The sequence below is a fragment of the Ictalurus furcatus genome, chromosome 22 (assembly GCF_023375685.1).
Source record: "Ictalurus furcatus strain D&B chromosome 22, Billie_1.0, whole genome shotgun sequence".
Lineage (NCBI taxonomy): Eukaryota > Metazoa > Chordata > Actinopteri > Siluriformes > Ictaluridae > Ictalurus > Ictalurus furcatus.
In genome coordinates this window covers 872,309-888,974 of record NC_071276.1, presented here as the reverse complement: position 1 = coordinate 888,974, position 16,666 = coordinate 872,309, and the positions used below count along the sequence as shown (strand labels likewise).

The 16,666-nt window shown below is 43.8% G+C and overlaps 2 protein-coding genes across 5 annotated transcripts in view; both read right to left on the bottom strand.

Moving 5' to 3' along the window:
- Positions 1 to 12,828: 12,828 nt before the first annotated feature.
- On the bottom strand, positions 12,829 to 15,431 carry LOC128599215 (E3 ubiquitin-protein ligase RNF183). The gene is made up of 2 exons (XM_053610703.1): positions 14,960 to 15,431; positions 12,829 to 14,242 (listed from the first exon to the last, which is right to left on the bottom strand). Exon 2 carries the CDS (start codon positions 14,159 to 14,161, stop codon positions 13,532 to 13,534), a length of 630 nt encoding a protein of 209 aa, XP_053466678.1. The 5' UTR covers positions 14,162 to 14,242; positions 14,960 to 15,431; the 3' UTR covers positions 12,829 to 13,531.
- Positions 15,432 to 15,449: 18 nt separating this feature from the next.
- Positions 15,450 to 16,666, bottom strand: part of wdr31 (WD repeat domain 31) — an 8,077-nt gene continuing 6,860 nt past the window's right edge. For all 4 annotated transcript variants that reach the window (XM_053610699.1, XM_053610701.1, XM_053610702.1 and 1 more), the window contains one exon: positions 15,450 to 16,666. This exon is cut by the window's right edge and continues 720 nt beyond it. The gene's annotated coding sequence lies outside the window, so the exon portion shown is untranslated.

Genomic DNA, 16,666 nt, shown 5'->3' with positions numbered 1-16,666 from the left:
CTAGCTTCAGGCTAAACACTTTCTCCTAGGGTTTCCTGATACTTCAGTGAATCCATCTCACCTTCCACACGCTGCAGGTTTCCAGTGCCAGAGGATGCAGAGCAGCCGCAGAGCATCACCGAGCCCCCACCATGCTCGACTGTGGACAGAGTGTTCTTTCTTCATTCTTCTTCCTCCAGACGTACCGCTGATCCATCGTGCTGAAAAGCTCCACTTTTGTTTCATCGCTCCACAGAACAGAATCCCAAAACTTCTGTGGATTATTTATATGATTCTGAGCGACTTTTCTTGTGCTTTTGGGTCAGTAGCGGTGAACGTCTTGGAGTTCTGACACGGAAACCTTCTGCGTTTAGTACACACCTTACTGTGCTCACTGAAACCCTCAGTGCCGGTTACACCGAGTCTCGCTGCAGTCTTTTACAGTCACGTGAGGGTTTTTCACAATGTGCCTTCTCACAAATCTGCTTGTAGCCGTCAATAGCTTCCTTTTTCTGCCCTGTCCAGGTATTTCATACATTTTCTACCCCTAGCCAGTTCAGGTATTTCATCATGTGTTCCAGCTCAAGCACACCTGCTGCAACTAATGAAGCCCTCGATTAGCTTAGCATCAGGTGTGCTTGAAAATTCAGGCTGTAGAAATTTGATGTAGAAGATCATAAGAATAGTACTAATGCGGTAAAAATACAGGTTATAGAAATTCAATTAGATGGAAACTCCGTTAATGTAAATTCCAGGTTTTGAAAATGGAAGTTATATATATATAAAAAATCAAGTAATAAAAAATTCAGGTTGTACAAACTCAAGTAAATAAACAGGGCGTAGAAATTCAGGGTGTAGACATTCAGGGTGTAGACATTCAGGGAAATCATCCAGGGTGGTGAGAGAGACTGGCCCTACAGTAATTGAGTTCAGTCCTGGCCAAACACAGCGGGTCTCTGAAGTAAAACACACTGCTGACAGTAAAAAAAAACCTTATAAAATGTTGCTCATGCATCACATATAAATATCTAGATATCGAGTTGGAACATTTGGAGTGAATGTTTTTCTTACGCTTCACTCCATAAATCCACTTTCAGCTGTTAGTTTTAGAAGCTGACATTGTTCGAGTGTTTTTAAGCCCTTCACACTGACGCGCTGCATTTTATAAACGAGCGTCTGATGAGTCACGGAGAAGTCTGGTCTGGACCTGTGGTGAGATCACACAGAAGCTGCTCCAGAGAGGCTTTCTGCTGAGTACTCACGGTGCAACAGTGTGAGAGAGGGTGTGTGAGAGGGTGTGTGTGGGAGAATGTGGGTGAGATTGTGTGTGTGTGTGTGTGTGTGGGATTTCAAACTGTCCCTATGATGATGTTCATGTTAAACATCTTTCTCTAGGGTTCAACGCTGTTGAAGGACGTCTGTATAAATCGGCTAGGAGGATTTATTATAGCAGGATTTGATAAGTTATATCGCAGAGTTATAGGATTATAGTAGATAAAGATACCGGCTGAGGTCGTGTAAACCGGTCATAATGCATTTGATCGGTTTTAATTGATTTATTCCCGTCTTTATCAACATTAATCTCCTCACACTCGGTCGCACAGCTTCAGGAAGTCATATCGAGTTCTGTTCCGCTCGGTCGGGACTTCATTTCTTTACCCTGCTGTTCATACTGTTCGAGCATTCCTCTGAGGTTTATTTAGGAAATATAAACATACACAGTAAAGAGATCAAAGTCTTTAATCAAAGCAATAAAAGAAACACGGAACGTGTAACAGTGATCCTTATAATACTGTACATTTACTTCACAATTATTAACACGATAAACTAGATTTATATACAGTTATATACAAATCAGTAAGGTTTTTCTACTGTAAAGGTGTGTGTGTGTGTGTGTGTGTATTTACATGTACAGTATGCTGTGATTCACAAAACCTTTCCAGTCACTTTTTCTCCAGTGAAGAGATCTGAAGTCATCGATCCCATTTTTCCCTTTTTACTAAATCCCCAAACACACACACACACACACACACACATACTCAGACACTCACACACTCAGACAGACAGCAGGGTCTGGGCAGGGGAGAAAGGGCTTCTGTGTGACGCATGTGTGTGCATCAGCTTACAGCCCAGAGACTTTCTCCATTGTGTGTGTGTGTGTGTGTGTGTGTGTGTGTGTGAGTGTGGGCAATCCTGCATTCGGGAAGCCCGACTCAGCAGGAGGGGGGTGTTTCCCGTGTGTGAGTCTGTGCAGTCCACTCACACTCACACTCACACACACACACACACGTGATCGATCCCCCCACAGTCAATTCTCCTCCCGGTCGTCCTCATGGACTGCACGTAGGCTGCTGCGTGTACGCGTGCGTGTGCGTGTGCGTGTTCCGTCCACACGGCTGAGACGTGTTCTCCTCGGGAGCGTCCCGGTGTCTCTCGGTGACGCCGTCCCCCTGTCCCACGGCTCCCTCGGCGCTCGGCGCGTCCCATCGCTCGTCCTCCATGTAGATCTGGAGGAAGAGGACGGCGGATAGGAGAAGGAGCCAGAGGCGTGTCGGGTCTCTGTCCTCCTTCGGCGGGACACGTCTCGCTCCGGCAGGGTAGAGGACACGCCGGACACGCCGTCTCAACAAAACCGGAGCTGAGCTCATCTCCGCCATGGTTCTTCCCTCTGCTGCTTTATAAGATATCTCGTCTGTCCCTCCTGATGACTGGACATGTACACAAAATGTCAATTCTCCTTATGTGTGTCTCTCTCTCTCTCTCTCTTGCTCTCCTTCTGTCTGTTCTCTGCAGCACCTCTCCATCCTTAAATACACCTGAGATGGGTGTGGCCCTCACACCTGAGGCTCTGGACCACACCAATGGTCATTAAGTTATTTTTAGCATCTGTTTTTTGTTCTCAATGCCTGCAGCATTGTTCTTCCACTGCACGGCATAGCACTCGTTCCAGACTCCGCTTACTGAGGAACTCCCACACGCACACACACACACACACACACACACACACACGTAGCAATCAGAACCCCTCAGCTCTGTAATACTGCAGGCTTCACTCACATTCTTGTGGTTTTAGAGCTGAAGACGTTCGGGGAAACTGCAGTCTGAGCGCCACGAGGAGACACGAGCAGAGCGTGACTGGAAATCGTGCCAGCGTTTACATCATGGTTATACCTGCAGTGTGCAGGAGTGGTGTTGGGTTTTTGGTGCAGCGTGCTGTGAATGATCTTCTCCATGTTTTGGTGTGTTTGGCTCTGCAGGGAGCCGTCCTGCCTAGCAACAGGCTCTGTTTTAGAAAATGAGAGATGCCCACGCGTCAAACACGTTCATTATCGCTAATCACACCATCGTTCCAGTCGTCCTTCTCTCCAGAAACTTCTGAAAGACGCCCCATGCAGATCTTGACCTTCACGCCCTCATAAAACAACCCAGATTCTTCTCCCAGACCATGCTGCTCCTCAGATCTCTATTCTGGTTGGTCAGAAGGTGTTGAACGTGCAACTCTAAAACGTATAAGAGGAATAAAACGTTGCAGACACGCCGTTTTAGGAAATCGTTTACTACTAAAGCAGCACCATGTGAAGGAATTCTCCTGTTCTATACGTCCTTCTTGCTATATTTAGTGATGACCTGTTGAGCAAGTTTGCAACAGACAAAAACGCAGTCGCGTTAGCATTAGCGCTACTGTAGGTCACTCAGCACTAGCCGCTAAGAATAATATGACGCGGTCTGACGTCGTGGCGCAAGAAACTTTTTCCACAAAGTGCTTTTAAACATGGACGAGGAGGCGCGAGCGTTAGTCAAGGGTCAGGAGAGTTCAGTGTTTGCTTTTCTTTTTGTTGTTATCATGTAGCGGCTGAGGTGGGCATAGCGCGCTTATCTCTGTTCAGTTAGACAGGTGATTGCAACATCCTCAAGTGAGTCAGCTTTTAAATCGTGTGTTTACATTTCAGTCCTGAGTGCTCCACTCCTCCTCCACTCCTCGGGGTTCCTCACGCACCACCAGCCGGACTTTCTGAAGTCGTGAAGAGCTTTTTCCTCTGTCAGGGTAGAAAACACAAACACACTCCAGATGGCCGAGAGTGTATGCGCCGCTTATTCCATAGATCATCGCGCTGCCATGTTTATTCATCCAGAAACACGGGGCCGTTTACACGGCCTTTAGCCATGTAAAGGCCAAACACGTGACCGGAACAAGAGCCATCGGTCATCGAGTTCTAAGGCTCGTCGAACACACTCCTGCTCCTACAAGTGCAAGAGACGGACAGCAGTTCTCGGGCTCACTGGATAAGTAAGGGTTCTTAGCCTCCTACACGGAACCCTTTCTGAGAGGGAAACGCTCAGCTGTGTGGTTCTTACTGGAGTGACGATGTGCACTGTGGGAATGTGTGCTCCGTACCGTGTATAAGCGCATTCTAATCAGTATGTTTGAACAACAGAGATCCCAGTCTGTGCATCCCATAGACTTAAAATATATACAGAGCACACTGGTCACATGATCACGTTCTTTCGTGGAGAGCCAATCGCTCTGGAGCACAATGTCTGACACGCATTGTACAATATACAGTTACACGACCACGTTACAACGGTTAAAAAGAGCTCTTCGGTCGTTATCAAGCCCCAACCAAGGCCACAGAAATCCGTCATTTTAGCCGACTTTGGAGCTCTATTTCTGAACTCCGTCATTTTAGCCGACTTTGGAGCTCTATTTCTGAACTCCGTCACTTTAGCCGACTTTGGAGCTCTATTTCTGAACTCCGTCACTTTAGCCGACTTTGGAGCTCTATTTCCGCTATAGCGCTCGTTCTGTTTCAGTCGATCATTTTCCCCGGGTCAGACTGTTTATTCAATCAATATTTTTGCAGAATTTATGAATGTATTTATTGTTTTTTCAGACATGGTGAACCTGTATGAGTCTTTTCAGCCATAATGACACTTCACTCAAATTCTTTACATCCATAATGGTTCTACATAGAAACGTTCATGCTTCCCTCAGAGAGAAAACCCGAGAATCCTTACGGCTGCTTTCACACGTGGCCTTTTCTTCTTCAGAAACTGATCCAGCTGATCCAGCTGGTTGGATTGTGGGGGTTTTTGTGTGTGTGTGTGTTCTGATATATAAGTGTCTCACATGATGGTCGCACTGTAACCATGACCTTGTGACTAACTTGTGACCTTGGTCAGGAGGTAAACAGACGCCCGATGATACTCCTTGAGTTTTAGAAGCTCTGCCGGGACCAAATAAAACATCAACATCATGAGCACTTATTAAGAGTGAGCGCTTCCTGTAGGATCGCATGTAAAGCACACACTGGTGGTTGAGAAGGAAAAAAAAACACAACTAGTGTCAAACAGCCTTACTCATCTCCCTTCTTTTATTTGTTGTTTACGCTGCGTGACTTTATCTAACCCTGTCAGACCTACACTGGAGGCGAGTGTAAGCTGCAGAGAGCGTGTCCAGTCACAGAACCACACCGAGCTCCTCCGGTTAGTCAGAAGATGCCTCTGATTTACCGTCACACACCTACAGCACACACGCTACCTCTCCACCTTCTGGATCTCCGATTGGCTGTCTTAAATCCTGAAAAGATCCGTGTGTGTGTGTGTGTGTGTTTAACCGCAGACTGATGAAAGGAATGCTCGGTCTACTGCTAATCATGAAATTCTGTCTCGGCTTAGCATAGCAGCACGCAATCCAACGACCACACACACACACACACACTCACACACACACACACACACACACACACCATAACCTGTTAAACCACCTATTGAACTTTTCTCTCGACTTTATTTAAAAGCTGTCCCTCGATGAAGCTTTACTAAAAGCTGCAGATATGCTAGCAGGAAGCTGGATGTTTCTTGAACAATCATTTTTCTCACACCCGAGAACCCGGTGACTCCTGAACACGGAGATCCCGTCACGGGAACAGAACGCTCCCGTCTCTGCGCCGCCACTTTGTAGAGGATTGTCTCTAATAAATCACCGTGACACACGTAGCAGGCTGGAGAGAAGGAGGCTGCAGATTGTGGGAGCTCTGTTCTCTTTCTTCTCACGGTCATTTTCTCACAGGAGTAATCGATACCTGCCCAGGTGACGACACCTGGCTGTCACTTAGTGACTAACGGGGCATGAATGACAGAGATGAAGTAATACCTGTGAAATCCGTATTCTCAGTGAATTATGTCAGGAATTCGCTGAGATTCAGGTGTGTGGAACTATCTCAGATGAGTAACGCAGGACTTCACTCTCTGAAACATCAGAAGCTAGTCCCAGGAGGAGATGGGAATGAGAGAGCTTCGTGTTGAACAGGAATCACTCGAGACCAGCGTTTGGATTTGCCGCTTTGCTTTACAGCGTCGTCCCTCGTTTGCTTAGAATGAAGGACATGTCCATGAACCTGCTGCTGAAATCACCGCGGATACAGTTCCCTGTAGACAATCTGGCATTAGAGTGATTTCTATTTCTAACGTTTCTCTTGTGCATACAAGTATGTGCACCCCTGACCGCCACACCTTCGTCCTTGTTGAACATCCCATTCCAGGTTTATTCCTCCTTTTACAGTTAAAGTAAGCTCCACTCTTCTGGGAAGGCTTTCCACTAGATTCTGGGGCGTGGCTGTGGGGATGTGTGATCATTCACGCAGTCCACAAGAGCGTTAGTGAGGTTGAGGTCAGGTGCTCATGTTGGGTGAGGAGGCTCCAGTTCCAGTTCATCCCAAAGGTGTGCAGTAGGGTTGAGGTCAGGGATCTTCCCTTCCTTCTGGCCGCAGGTAGAGACGACCCATGTGCAGAAAGACCTGCTATGGTAGAAGTTTTGTTCCTATGGCTATACGAGCGTTAAACACACAGGTAATTAACCATAGTGGTGCCATTTTGTGCTCTGGCATTCGTTGTATGATCCTGATAGGTTTTTTTGTTTTTTCCCCTTCTCTCCTATATGTCTGTGATCTATCCACCTATCCATCTATCTATCTATCTATCTATCTATCTGTGTGGAGGGACACAGAGTTCTTCCACCTTCTTCCAACCTTCACACACCATGTCTTCATGTTGCTCGCACCTTTTGTGCACTTTGTGCCGTTCCAGTGAAGGGAACCCGTAACGCTACAGCGTACAGAGACGTTCTATACAACCGTGTGCTTCAGACTTTGTGGTGACAGTTTCACACACACACACACACACACACACACACGTTTGTGTGCAGTTTGGTAACAGCACCTGAGCCGCTCTGCCCCTTGTCTGAACCCACAACCGCCTGCAGCTAAAACACGGCTAATCAGTGAGACACGGCGTGAAGCAGGATCATTTCTGAAGCGTACTGCAGGTGAAGTGCTGCAGCCGTGTGACTCTCTGACTGCGGGTTAATAAGAGTACGGTTAATTAATCATCTTTTAATACACAGCAGCCTCTCTTTTTTCTCCTGACGTCAATAAAAACGCAGCTTGTCATGTTACTGAGAAACGGCAGTGTAAGTGGAAACTCCTGAAAATAAATCACCAATGTAACCCACGCTGTGTTTTATAAAGTTCTTTACTCTGACCGAGCTTTCAGACACAAATCCACAATGTGGCCTTGAAAAAACCAGGTGCGAGTCGTCTTACGCTTAGCACTCGCTAGCTGACTCGCTGACCCACTGAGTCACTGACTCACTGACTCACTGACTTTAACTGACTTTAACGCTAACATGCAATTCAAAGCTCCCATTTTCTCACTAAACTGCATGTTGCGAAAACATGCTACCTGTTTATTTGAGTAATTATGGGTTTTTATAAATATAAGGTTAGAAATATTCCACAATGCAGCGTGTAAAATGTGAAATCGTCTCCGAGGCGTTAGCGCATAGTAACGCAAATGTTTTTTAAATGTTTTTAATGTTACTAAGCACTGATGGGCTGGACGACCAAAATTAGAACTTGAGATAGGTTAAATAAAGTAGATAAAGCTCTGTGTGTGTGTTTGTGTGTGTGTGTGTGTTTGTGTGTGTGTGTGTGTGTTTGTGTGTGTGTGTGTGTTTGTGTGTGTGTGTGTGTGTGTGTGTGTGTGGGTGTGGGTGTGTGTGTGTGTTTTGCGTGACACACACTGTGTGTTTGCCCGGGTCTCTCAGGGCCGTGGGCCATGAATGCAGGCTAAGGGTGGAGTGCGTTCAGGTTTGTTATCTATAACAGTAACTAGAGCTCATTTCACACACACACACACACACACACACACAAGTGAACTAGAGAATATGGGAGTGTTAAAGTGTCTTTGCATGTCATACAGTATAAGTGACAGAAACAGGACATGGGGTTGAAACACTGCAGGCAACAAAGTGTGTGTGTGTGTGTGTGAGTGTGTGTGTGTGTGTGTGTGTGTGAGTGTGTATGTATGAAAGTTGTATTAGAAGGCACTGACCTGAGACTGATCTGTACACACTCATCCACACACACACTCCTTGTCTGTCCTCTACAGAGACAAAGTTCTTATTATCACAAAGAGTGTAGCGTGTGCCAGTTCCCATGCTGAACACACACACACACACACACATTTTGGCTATATATATTTAATGTATATAATATACTATACTATACTATACTATATATATATATATATATATATATATATATATATATATATATATAATATATATAGTATAGTACTGTTCACTGTTCACTGATGGAGACTCGAGTGCAGAACTGTTTGTGGTAATTGTAGTTCTAAAGCTATCACAGCATAACTGTTCATATGAACTGAGGTCCAAGCATCTTCATGGTGTTTAAGTGGAACCGTCCTCAGTAATCTCAATGATGTTTAGTCTGCACCATGTGGGACATCCTCAGCAGCAGCATCCAAACATCCCAGTTCACCTCAACACTCTGTACCTGTGATCCTCTAGATCTGCTCATTTACCTAAGAACAAAAATATCCACAAAGGGCTTGAGTAAACAAATACATTTTCAGCCTGGACTTAAACACTGAGACTGTGAGTCCCGAACACTAATTGGAAGACTGTTCCATAACTGTGGGGCTCTATAAGAGAAAGCTCTTCCCCTGCTGTAGCCTTCACTATTCCAGGTACCAACAAATAGCCTGCATCTTTTGATCTAAGTAGGCATGGCGGATCATAGAAAACCAAGAGTTCTCTCAGGTACTGTGGCGCGAGACCGTTTAGTGCTTTATAGGTTAATAAAAGTATTTTATAGTTAATGCGTGATTTCACTGGGAGGCAATGCAGTGTGGATAAGATCGGGGTGATGTGGTCGTACCTTCTGGTTCTAGTTAGGACTCTAGCAGCTGCATTCTGGACTAACTGGAGCTTATTTATATTCCTACTGGAACATCCAGACAGTAAGGCATTACAGTAATCTAGTCTAGAGGCGACGAAAGCATGAACTAATATTTCTGCATCATGTAGTGACAATATATTTCTTATCTTAGAAATATTTCTGAGATGAAAGAAGACTATCCTAGTAATATTATCTACATGAGCATCAAATGATAGACTGGAGTCAATAATCACTCCAAGGTCTTTAACTGCTGCACATGATGAAACAGAAAGTCCATCCAGAGTTACTGTGAAATCAGAAAGATTACTTCTAGCTACATGTGGGCCTATTACAAGTTCTTCTGTCTTATCAGAATTAAGTAGAAGGAAGTTAGTAATTATCCAACGTCTAATCTCCTTTACACATTCCTCAACTTTATTTGATATAAGCCCTGACCTCAGATCAGTGTGATGTCATATTTTCAGTCTCGGCTGATTCACTGCTGATGTTTTTTCCTGATAAATCCTACCTGCTCTGATCAACTGATGGATCACACATCACTGTCATTAACACAGCTGCAGTTTCATCATCTCCTGCTCTAACACTCAGGTCAGGCAGCATCCCCCTACTGGTCTGAGACGGTACTGCAGCCAGACCTCACCGTTCAGTCATTAATTATTCACAATGAAATTAAACTTTTCTCTTTTTAAACAGAAAAATAAATTAACAACCCAACACTGAAAACAACATTTTAAGTTACAGTTACAGTTCTTTACAGTTAATGAAACAGTAAAAGATAAATCTCAGCTAGATAGAAGCTAAATGTAAGTTTTAAAAACTACAGAAGCTAAATCTCAGCTAGCATAAAAGTTAACAAGCTGTAGCTGCTAAATCCGTTCACTCATTTTGGTTAGCTTGAAAAGTAAAAGTATTATTATTATTATTATTATTATTATTATTATTATTATTATTATTACATCTAAGGTACAAGCTAAATTCATGTTTGGAATATTTTTAAAGCTAATATCATTTAGGGACTTAAACTACAGTTTGCTAAAGAATTTAAAGCTAAGTTTCTACAAGCAACAAAAGCTAAAGTATAAACTTCATTTAGAGAAGTTCTGATTTTCTGTTAAGGTAAAGCTAAATATCTGTTAGCTTAATTTAATTTAGTTTACATTTCTTTTAACGAGAATGTTACATTTAAAAGCTGAGTAAAACGTTAGATGAAAGATAAAATATACATATCAGTTAGCAAAGGGCTAACAGCACAATATCATGGTGAGATCTACATTTAATTAGCTAAGATAACGCTAAAATAGTCAAAGATCAATTTCTGTGTTTATATCTGTGAGTGAAATGCCTTTTCCAGGTCATGACCCTGGAAATTTTGGAGATTCTTCTCTACTCGGCGTGAGGGTTTATTTGATTGTGATTATTTGATTATTAACATTCGGAGTGTTTGTAAATCTGGAGAGTTTGCAAGGTGTGCTGGAAACACACACTCTTACACACATCCTTAAATTCACCAGGAATCCATCATTGGGAATTACAGATGCTGATTCCCATCTTTGTTTCCTCAGATTTCCTGTTTTGTGGAAGCAGCCCAGCTGAACATCACTCAGCTCTCCAGTGTTTTTCCATTACGCACCGACGCAGTTATTCTGGAAACTTCGCCAGCTCACAGCTTCACAACTACTGTAATGATACCGCGCCACCTGGTGGACAGGGAACCATCAGCAACCATCACACTACTTCAACTACAACAACTTCTGAGAGGAAAATGATTTATGAGAAGTGTAGGCTACTTATAAATAATAATTTGAAATATCAGTGCAAGTCAGAATTCATGAGGTGAATAAACTGCAAGCACTGCGAGTAGAAATCTGGGAGTTTCACCTCAAGTTTCTTCATTTCTCCTCATCAACCACTAGCTTCGAGCTCCTTCTCACCGCTCAGCTCTCAAACGCTCTAATGTCAACTAAGAATACAGATAGCTAGCATTAGCAAAAGGATGCTATCGGTGCTCAAAGTTAAAACTCTTTCACCCGTCCACAAGTTTTTCATTCTGTAAAGGAATTAAACTAAACACAATGAAAAGCAGTAAATATGAAATAATTCATACACAACATCCATTAACTCTGTGTCTATCTACTCATTATCAGTGCTAATGTCAGGTAACTTTACCTCACGTTTTCGAAGTTTGGTCTTGGCAGCGTCGACAGAGCTGAGGTGAAGAATTTTCCCATGGCGATTAAAGGTGATGATAATGCTTCTGTGGTAAACAATCATTTTACCCTGCGTTTACATACTTCCTGTGTCTGTGAATTGCACCTGTTTTCTAGCTACTGTTAAACTAAAAACTGCACAGAAAAACAGTTAATTCCATCAGACATTTAAACCATAAACGCAATGTTAGTTTGTCAGCTAGCTGTTGGCTGGCTAGTATAAGCCAGAAACTTTCTTGAGAACTAGCATGGTTTGTTGTCCAGAAAGCAGGCTAGTGCCATAAGGTGTATAAACAATAAACTGTTTTTATTGCTAATATTACCTTTCTAGCTAGCTAGAGAGCTGGCTAGTTAGTATTAGCTAGAAACCTTCTTGATAAGTAGGATCTTTCTTAATATTAAGTAGTGGTATTAAACTAAAAAATGCCCAACAAGTTTGCTTGTTCCATAAGGTATAGCCCATAAACCATAAACACTGTTCATTGATAATGTTAGCTAGGTACTTACCTAGCTAGCTGGCTAGTTATTATTATCCAGAAACTAGCTGAAACTTGTGTTCAGCTAATAATCACCCAGAAGGCTTGCTACGTCCATAAGATCGGCTATATGACACATAAATGGTTTTAATTGCTAATGTTAGCTTGCTAGGAAGCTAGTTGGCTATTTAATGTTAGCAAGAGACTTTCCTTATAACTAGCATGTTTGTTTTCAACTCAAGTAGTTGAGTTAAATTAAAAATTGCCCCTAAAAAGTTAACTACTGTCAAAAAGACACCATAAATGTTAGCTAGTTAGTTAACATTGATAACTAGCATGTTTGTTAATTGTTAGTAGGCTAGTGCTATTAAACTATCATGTGAGATATATATATATATATATATATATATATATATATATATATATATATATATATGTATATATATATATATATATATATATCAAACCGTTTTACATATCGCATAGTAATGTTAGCTTTTTAGTTAGCTAGGTAGCTATTTTTAAGTTCTAATGTTAGCTAGCAGGTGTTAAATTAAAAATTGCCCCCAAAAGCTAATCAGTTCCATAATATATATGTAAAACCACAGTCTTTTGTTTGCTAACATTAGCTTGTTAGCTCACTAGGTAGATAGCTGGGTATTTATTAGCTACAAACTTTACTGATAACTAGCATGTTTGTGCATTTTAGTCAAACTAAAAATCACCCAGCTCCATAATATATCTAAATCAGAAGCCATTTTATTTGTTCACGTTATCTTGTTGGCTAGCTAGGTAGCTAGCTGGCTAGTTCATGTAACTTTTTGGACACCTAGCGTGCTGGTTTTGGAGAAACGCAGGACTAGAATGATGGTAATTTAGATATTAAGCCAGTGAGTAGTGTTTTCTCTGTCTTTAATAAGACTGGTAATGGTGAACATTCATGTTTACAGTTAGCCTGCTTAGCAGCTAACAGTGCAAAATCTGAGGATCTCAAGTGAGAACAGGAAGAAAAGATAAAACAGGAATACATGTTGTTATGAACACGTTTGACATATTTAATCCGTCTGGAGCAGACAGATCATCTTCCTGAAAGTGCAGAGAGTGGCAGGGTCTCGCTCGCTTTATCCGGAGAGAAGCAGGCTGCTGCGGAAGAACCGCTGGAGAGTCGATGACACCAGTTCATAGGTTCTACCTCGCTAAATAAATCGCTCTACAGTAGCAGCAAGTTAGCATCAAACATGGTCCATTAGTGTCGCTGTGATTGTGTGACTTCCTGCATGTTATTCTGGAGCTATGAAACAACAAGCAAGCGTTTGGACATAGCAACGTATATTAGAGAGTGTGTGTGTGTGTGTGTGTGTGTGTGAAAGAGAGAGAGAGCCAGAGTGAGAGAGTTGACCAGCAGGCTTGTTTCCAGTTTCAAAGGGAAATGCATCAACTTACGGAATGGTATCACGGCTGTTCGACTTGCTCGTAACGCACTGAGATCAGAAATGTAGCACGCGATTGTCTGTATTCAGACTGGGTTTGTTTCCTCCACCTGTAGTGAGGGATTTCCTAATATGGAAATATGGACAGATCGACCCGCTGCCCTGAAATCCCTGCCTCACTGTGACTTTTTTGAAAGGAGGATGCTGATGCCGATGGTGAGCGAGACCATGATGAGCATGCCGGAGATCATGAAGAACGCCCTGCATGTGGGAATCCGCATGAGCCGGTTGAAGAAAGGGCACACGCCCCTCCGCGTGTCCTGGTTCTCCTCGGTGCTGACGGGCGTTCCGAGGTCCAGGCTGTGGTGCTGGTTGTGTGGGGAAGCGGGTACGGAGCTGGGAATGCGCTTCACCTGCAGCCTGCCTCTGTCGCGATTGAAGCGGATGCTGTAGACGTGCTGCATGGCCTCGGGCAGGCAGGACAGCACCGCCACATCCGTGGCCAGTTTGGGCAGGCCGAGGATGGGCAGAGGGGTGTACGCTCTGCAGAGAGGACACTGCAGGCTCTCGGGCTGTGACGACTTTACGTTTATGCGTGCGAGGCACTCCAGGCAGAAGGTGTGGCCACACTGCAGCACTTTGGGCGTGTTGAACACGTTGTTGAACTGACTGAAGCACACGGCGCACTCCAGCTCTGGGAGATCATCGTTACTGTAACCGTGCACTTCAGAGACAGCCGTGGTGCTCGGCGTGGGCTCCGTGGGCACACCGGGGCCGTCTGGTGCGGAATTAGGAGACTGCTCCATGGCTGGACGAGGGCGAGCAGTGATGGTGCGATGGGAAGATATCTGATGAGTCAGTGGGGCAGCCGCGAAGGCGCTACTGGACTGAAAAACAAACAAAACACATAAACACACCACAATCAGGTTACGTTTAAGGATTCACCCAAAAATAGAGTCAGGAATGGCCCTTCCTTATGTTAATAACGTATTTGCTTTGGAAATGCAAATGGCAGATTTTGAAGAGCAACAACTCGGGGCCATGCAAAGGAGCACGTAGCACGGCCCTGTTTACCGATGGCGTGCGTTGTATGTTCTGTTCGGTGTATAGATATGCAACATGTACGCAATCATTTCCTCTGGCTGCACAAAATCCATCACCCGAGACTGACAACGGTTCGGACCATCGGCGCAAAAAGAAGTGGTTTTCTTTCAGTGCACTGGGGCTTGCGGTCACGCTCCGGAACTATACGGACCGGTATCAGTGCGGTCAGCGCTGCTGCATTCTGGATTCTGATTGGCCAGAAGGTGTTGATTTATTTTCTGTAAGAGCAGCTCTGATAGTAGCGCGGCTGCGAATCACAGGTTCATGTTAACGCGCGATGTCGTTTCTATAGTAACAGGCACTTGTACAATGACCTACACAAACAGATTAAAAACGTGCGTTGATATTTGTGACATTTATGGAAGGAGTCTCCAGTGAGAAATAATCTACTTCGGTGTGGTAGCAGTAACTCTGCTTCATCACACACACACACACACACACACACACACACACACACACACACACCAGAGCTGTGGTTATAGCTGTGATGTTTCACCTACCTGGATCTCCCGCTCTCTCCGTACAGAACCTCCATCACTCGGCCCGCGGATCAGCGCGTGTCCTGCAGCTCTGGTGCTTCATTAAGCCTTCTTGAACCGTTCCTTCTTCCTTCTGCATGTCTATCTAAACCATTTCTCCCACTTCCTCTCTCTCTCCTGCGCTCTGTCCCTCTCTGTTCCTCTGTTCCTGCATTAGTACGCTGGAGTTCACGGTGTGTGGTGATGGGATTTGCATAGAGGAATAATATGCACCAGGAAACTCATAGAGTAGTCAAATACAGCTGAGACACCCACTGAATGAGACAGACAGAAACAGTGAGGTGTGTGTGTGTGTGGGGGGGGGCTTGATGTGTGTAGGGTTTTTTAAGGCTCAAAGGTCAGTGCCTATTAAGTAATATAAATGACCATTGCAACACAGCGCTGTTCAAAACCACAGGATTATATTAATGTGTCTCGGTCTAATACATGACCGTTTCTATAGCAACGGCTCGTTCACAGGCGGACGCTCCGGATTTGAAAAATCATTGATTTTCATTGGTTAAAAGACATTTATGTGACATTTATGGAAGGAGTCTCCAGTGTCAACGCTTCGTAACAGTCTGAAAACCTGATTCGAAACCTGTCCCTAAACATTTCCCTTTTTTTTTGGGTCAGATCACGTAATAAACCCACCACAGCTGATTTTAGGATTTTTGGAATTGTTTATTTCTGAATCATCCGGAGAATTAATATTTACACTTGCATAAAAACTACTGATTTTGAATGAGTTGACATTCGATGAGTTGTACTCACTCAGCCAGGGCGTGTTTACTTCCAGGCAAGCGTAGCTAACGACTGACAGAAGTCTCTTTCAGTCACGTTAATATACAAACACTGTAAAGCTAATTTGATGAAAATAAACTATGTTATGAAACAGCAGTGAGAGTCTGTATGAAAAAGAGGGCGGAGCCTTGAATCATCCGGGAAGTCCGATCACTTTGTCACTGGAGTGGTACTTCACATCCCGCCCTTTAGTTAGAGGAACAGCATTAAACACAGTGGTGCACTTTGACCTCCAGAGTCCTTTGTTGTACTTTTAGGTCACTCATGAGTCTGTCTAACTTGGACTTGGCATCAGATTCCTGTTCTTGGCTGAGAGGAGAGGAGCCTGATCCGATCCCCTGCTGTTGTAGCTCATCTGAGCTCAATGTTTGTTGTTCTGAGATGCTTTTCTGCGCCCCAGAGCTGCACAGAGTGGTTATTTCCTGCTCTGGCTTCCTGATGCTCACTTGATGTTTGCTGATTGGCTGATTGAATGACTGCACGAATCAGCAGGCGTACAGGTGTTCCTATTTTTCTAAAGTGGCTAGTGAGTGCATCAATATATATATATATAAAACTAGTTTAAAGCATTTTATGTGTTGTTGTTTGTAGATGTAACTCTCCAGCACTACAGCTCTGTACTTTGGCTCAGTTTAGCAGCTCGCAAAAAAAAGAAAAAGAAAAAAAGGAAACGTTTGATTGACTTCCTGCAGTGAGTCGATTCAGAGTCAAATCATTTGGACGCAAAACCAGACCACGTAGCTCAGATGCTCTCAGACCTGAGTGTGACAGCCAGGGTTCTGTTCACACACACACGCACACACACGCACACACACACACACACACACACTAAACGCTGTGCATGTGAGGGAACATTTGCATTGTTTATCCCGTATTGAACAGGAT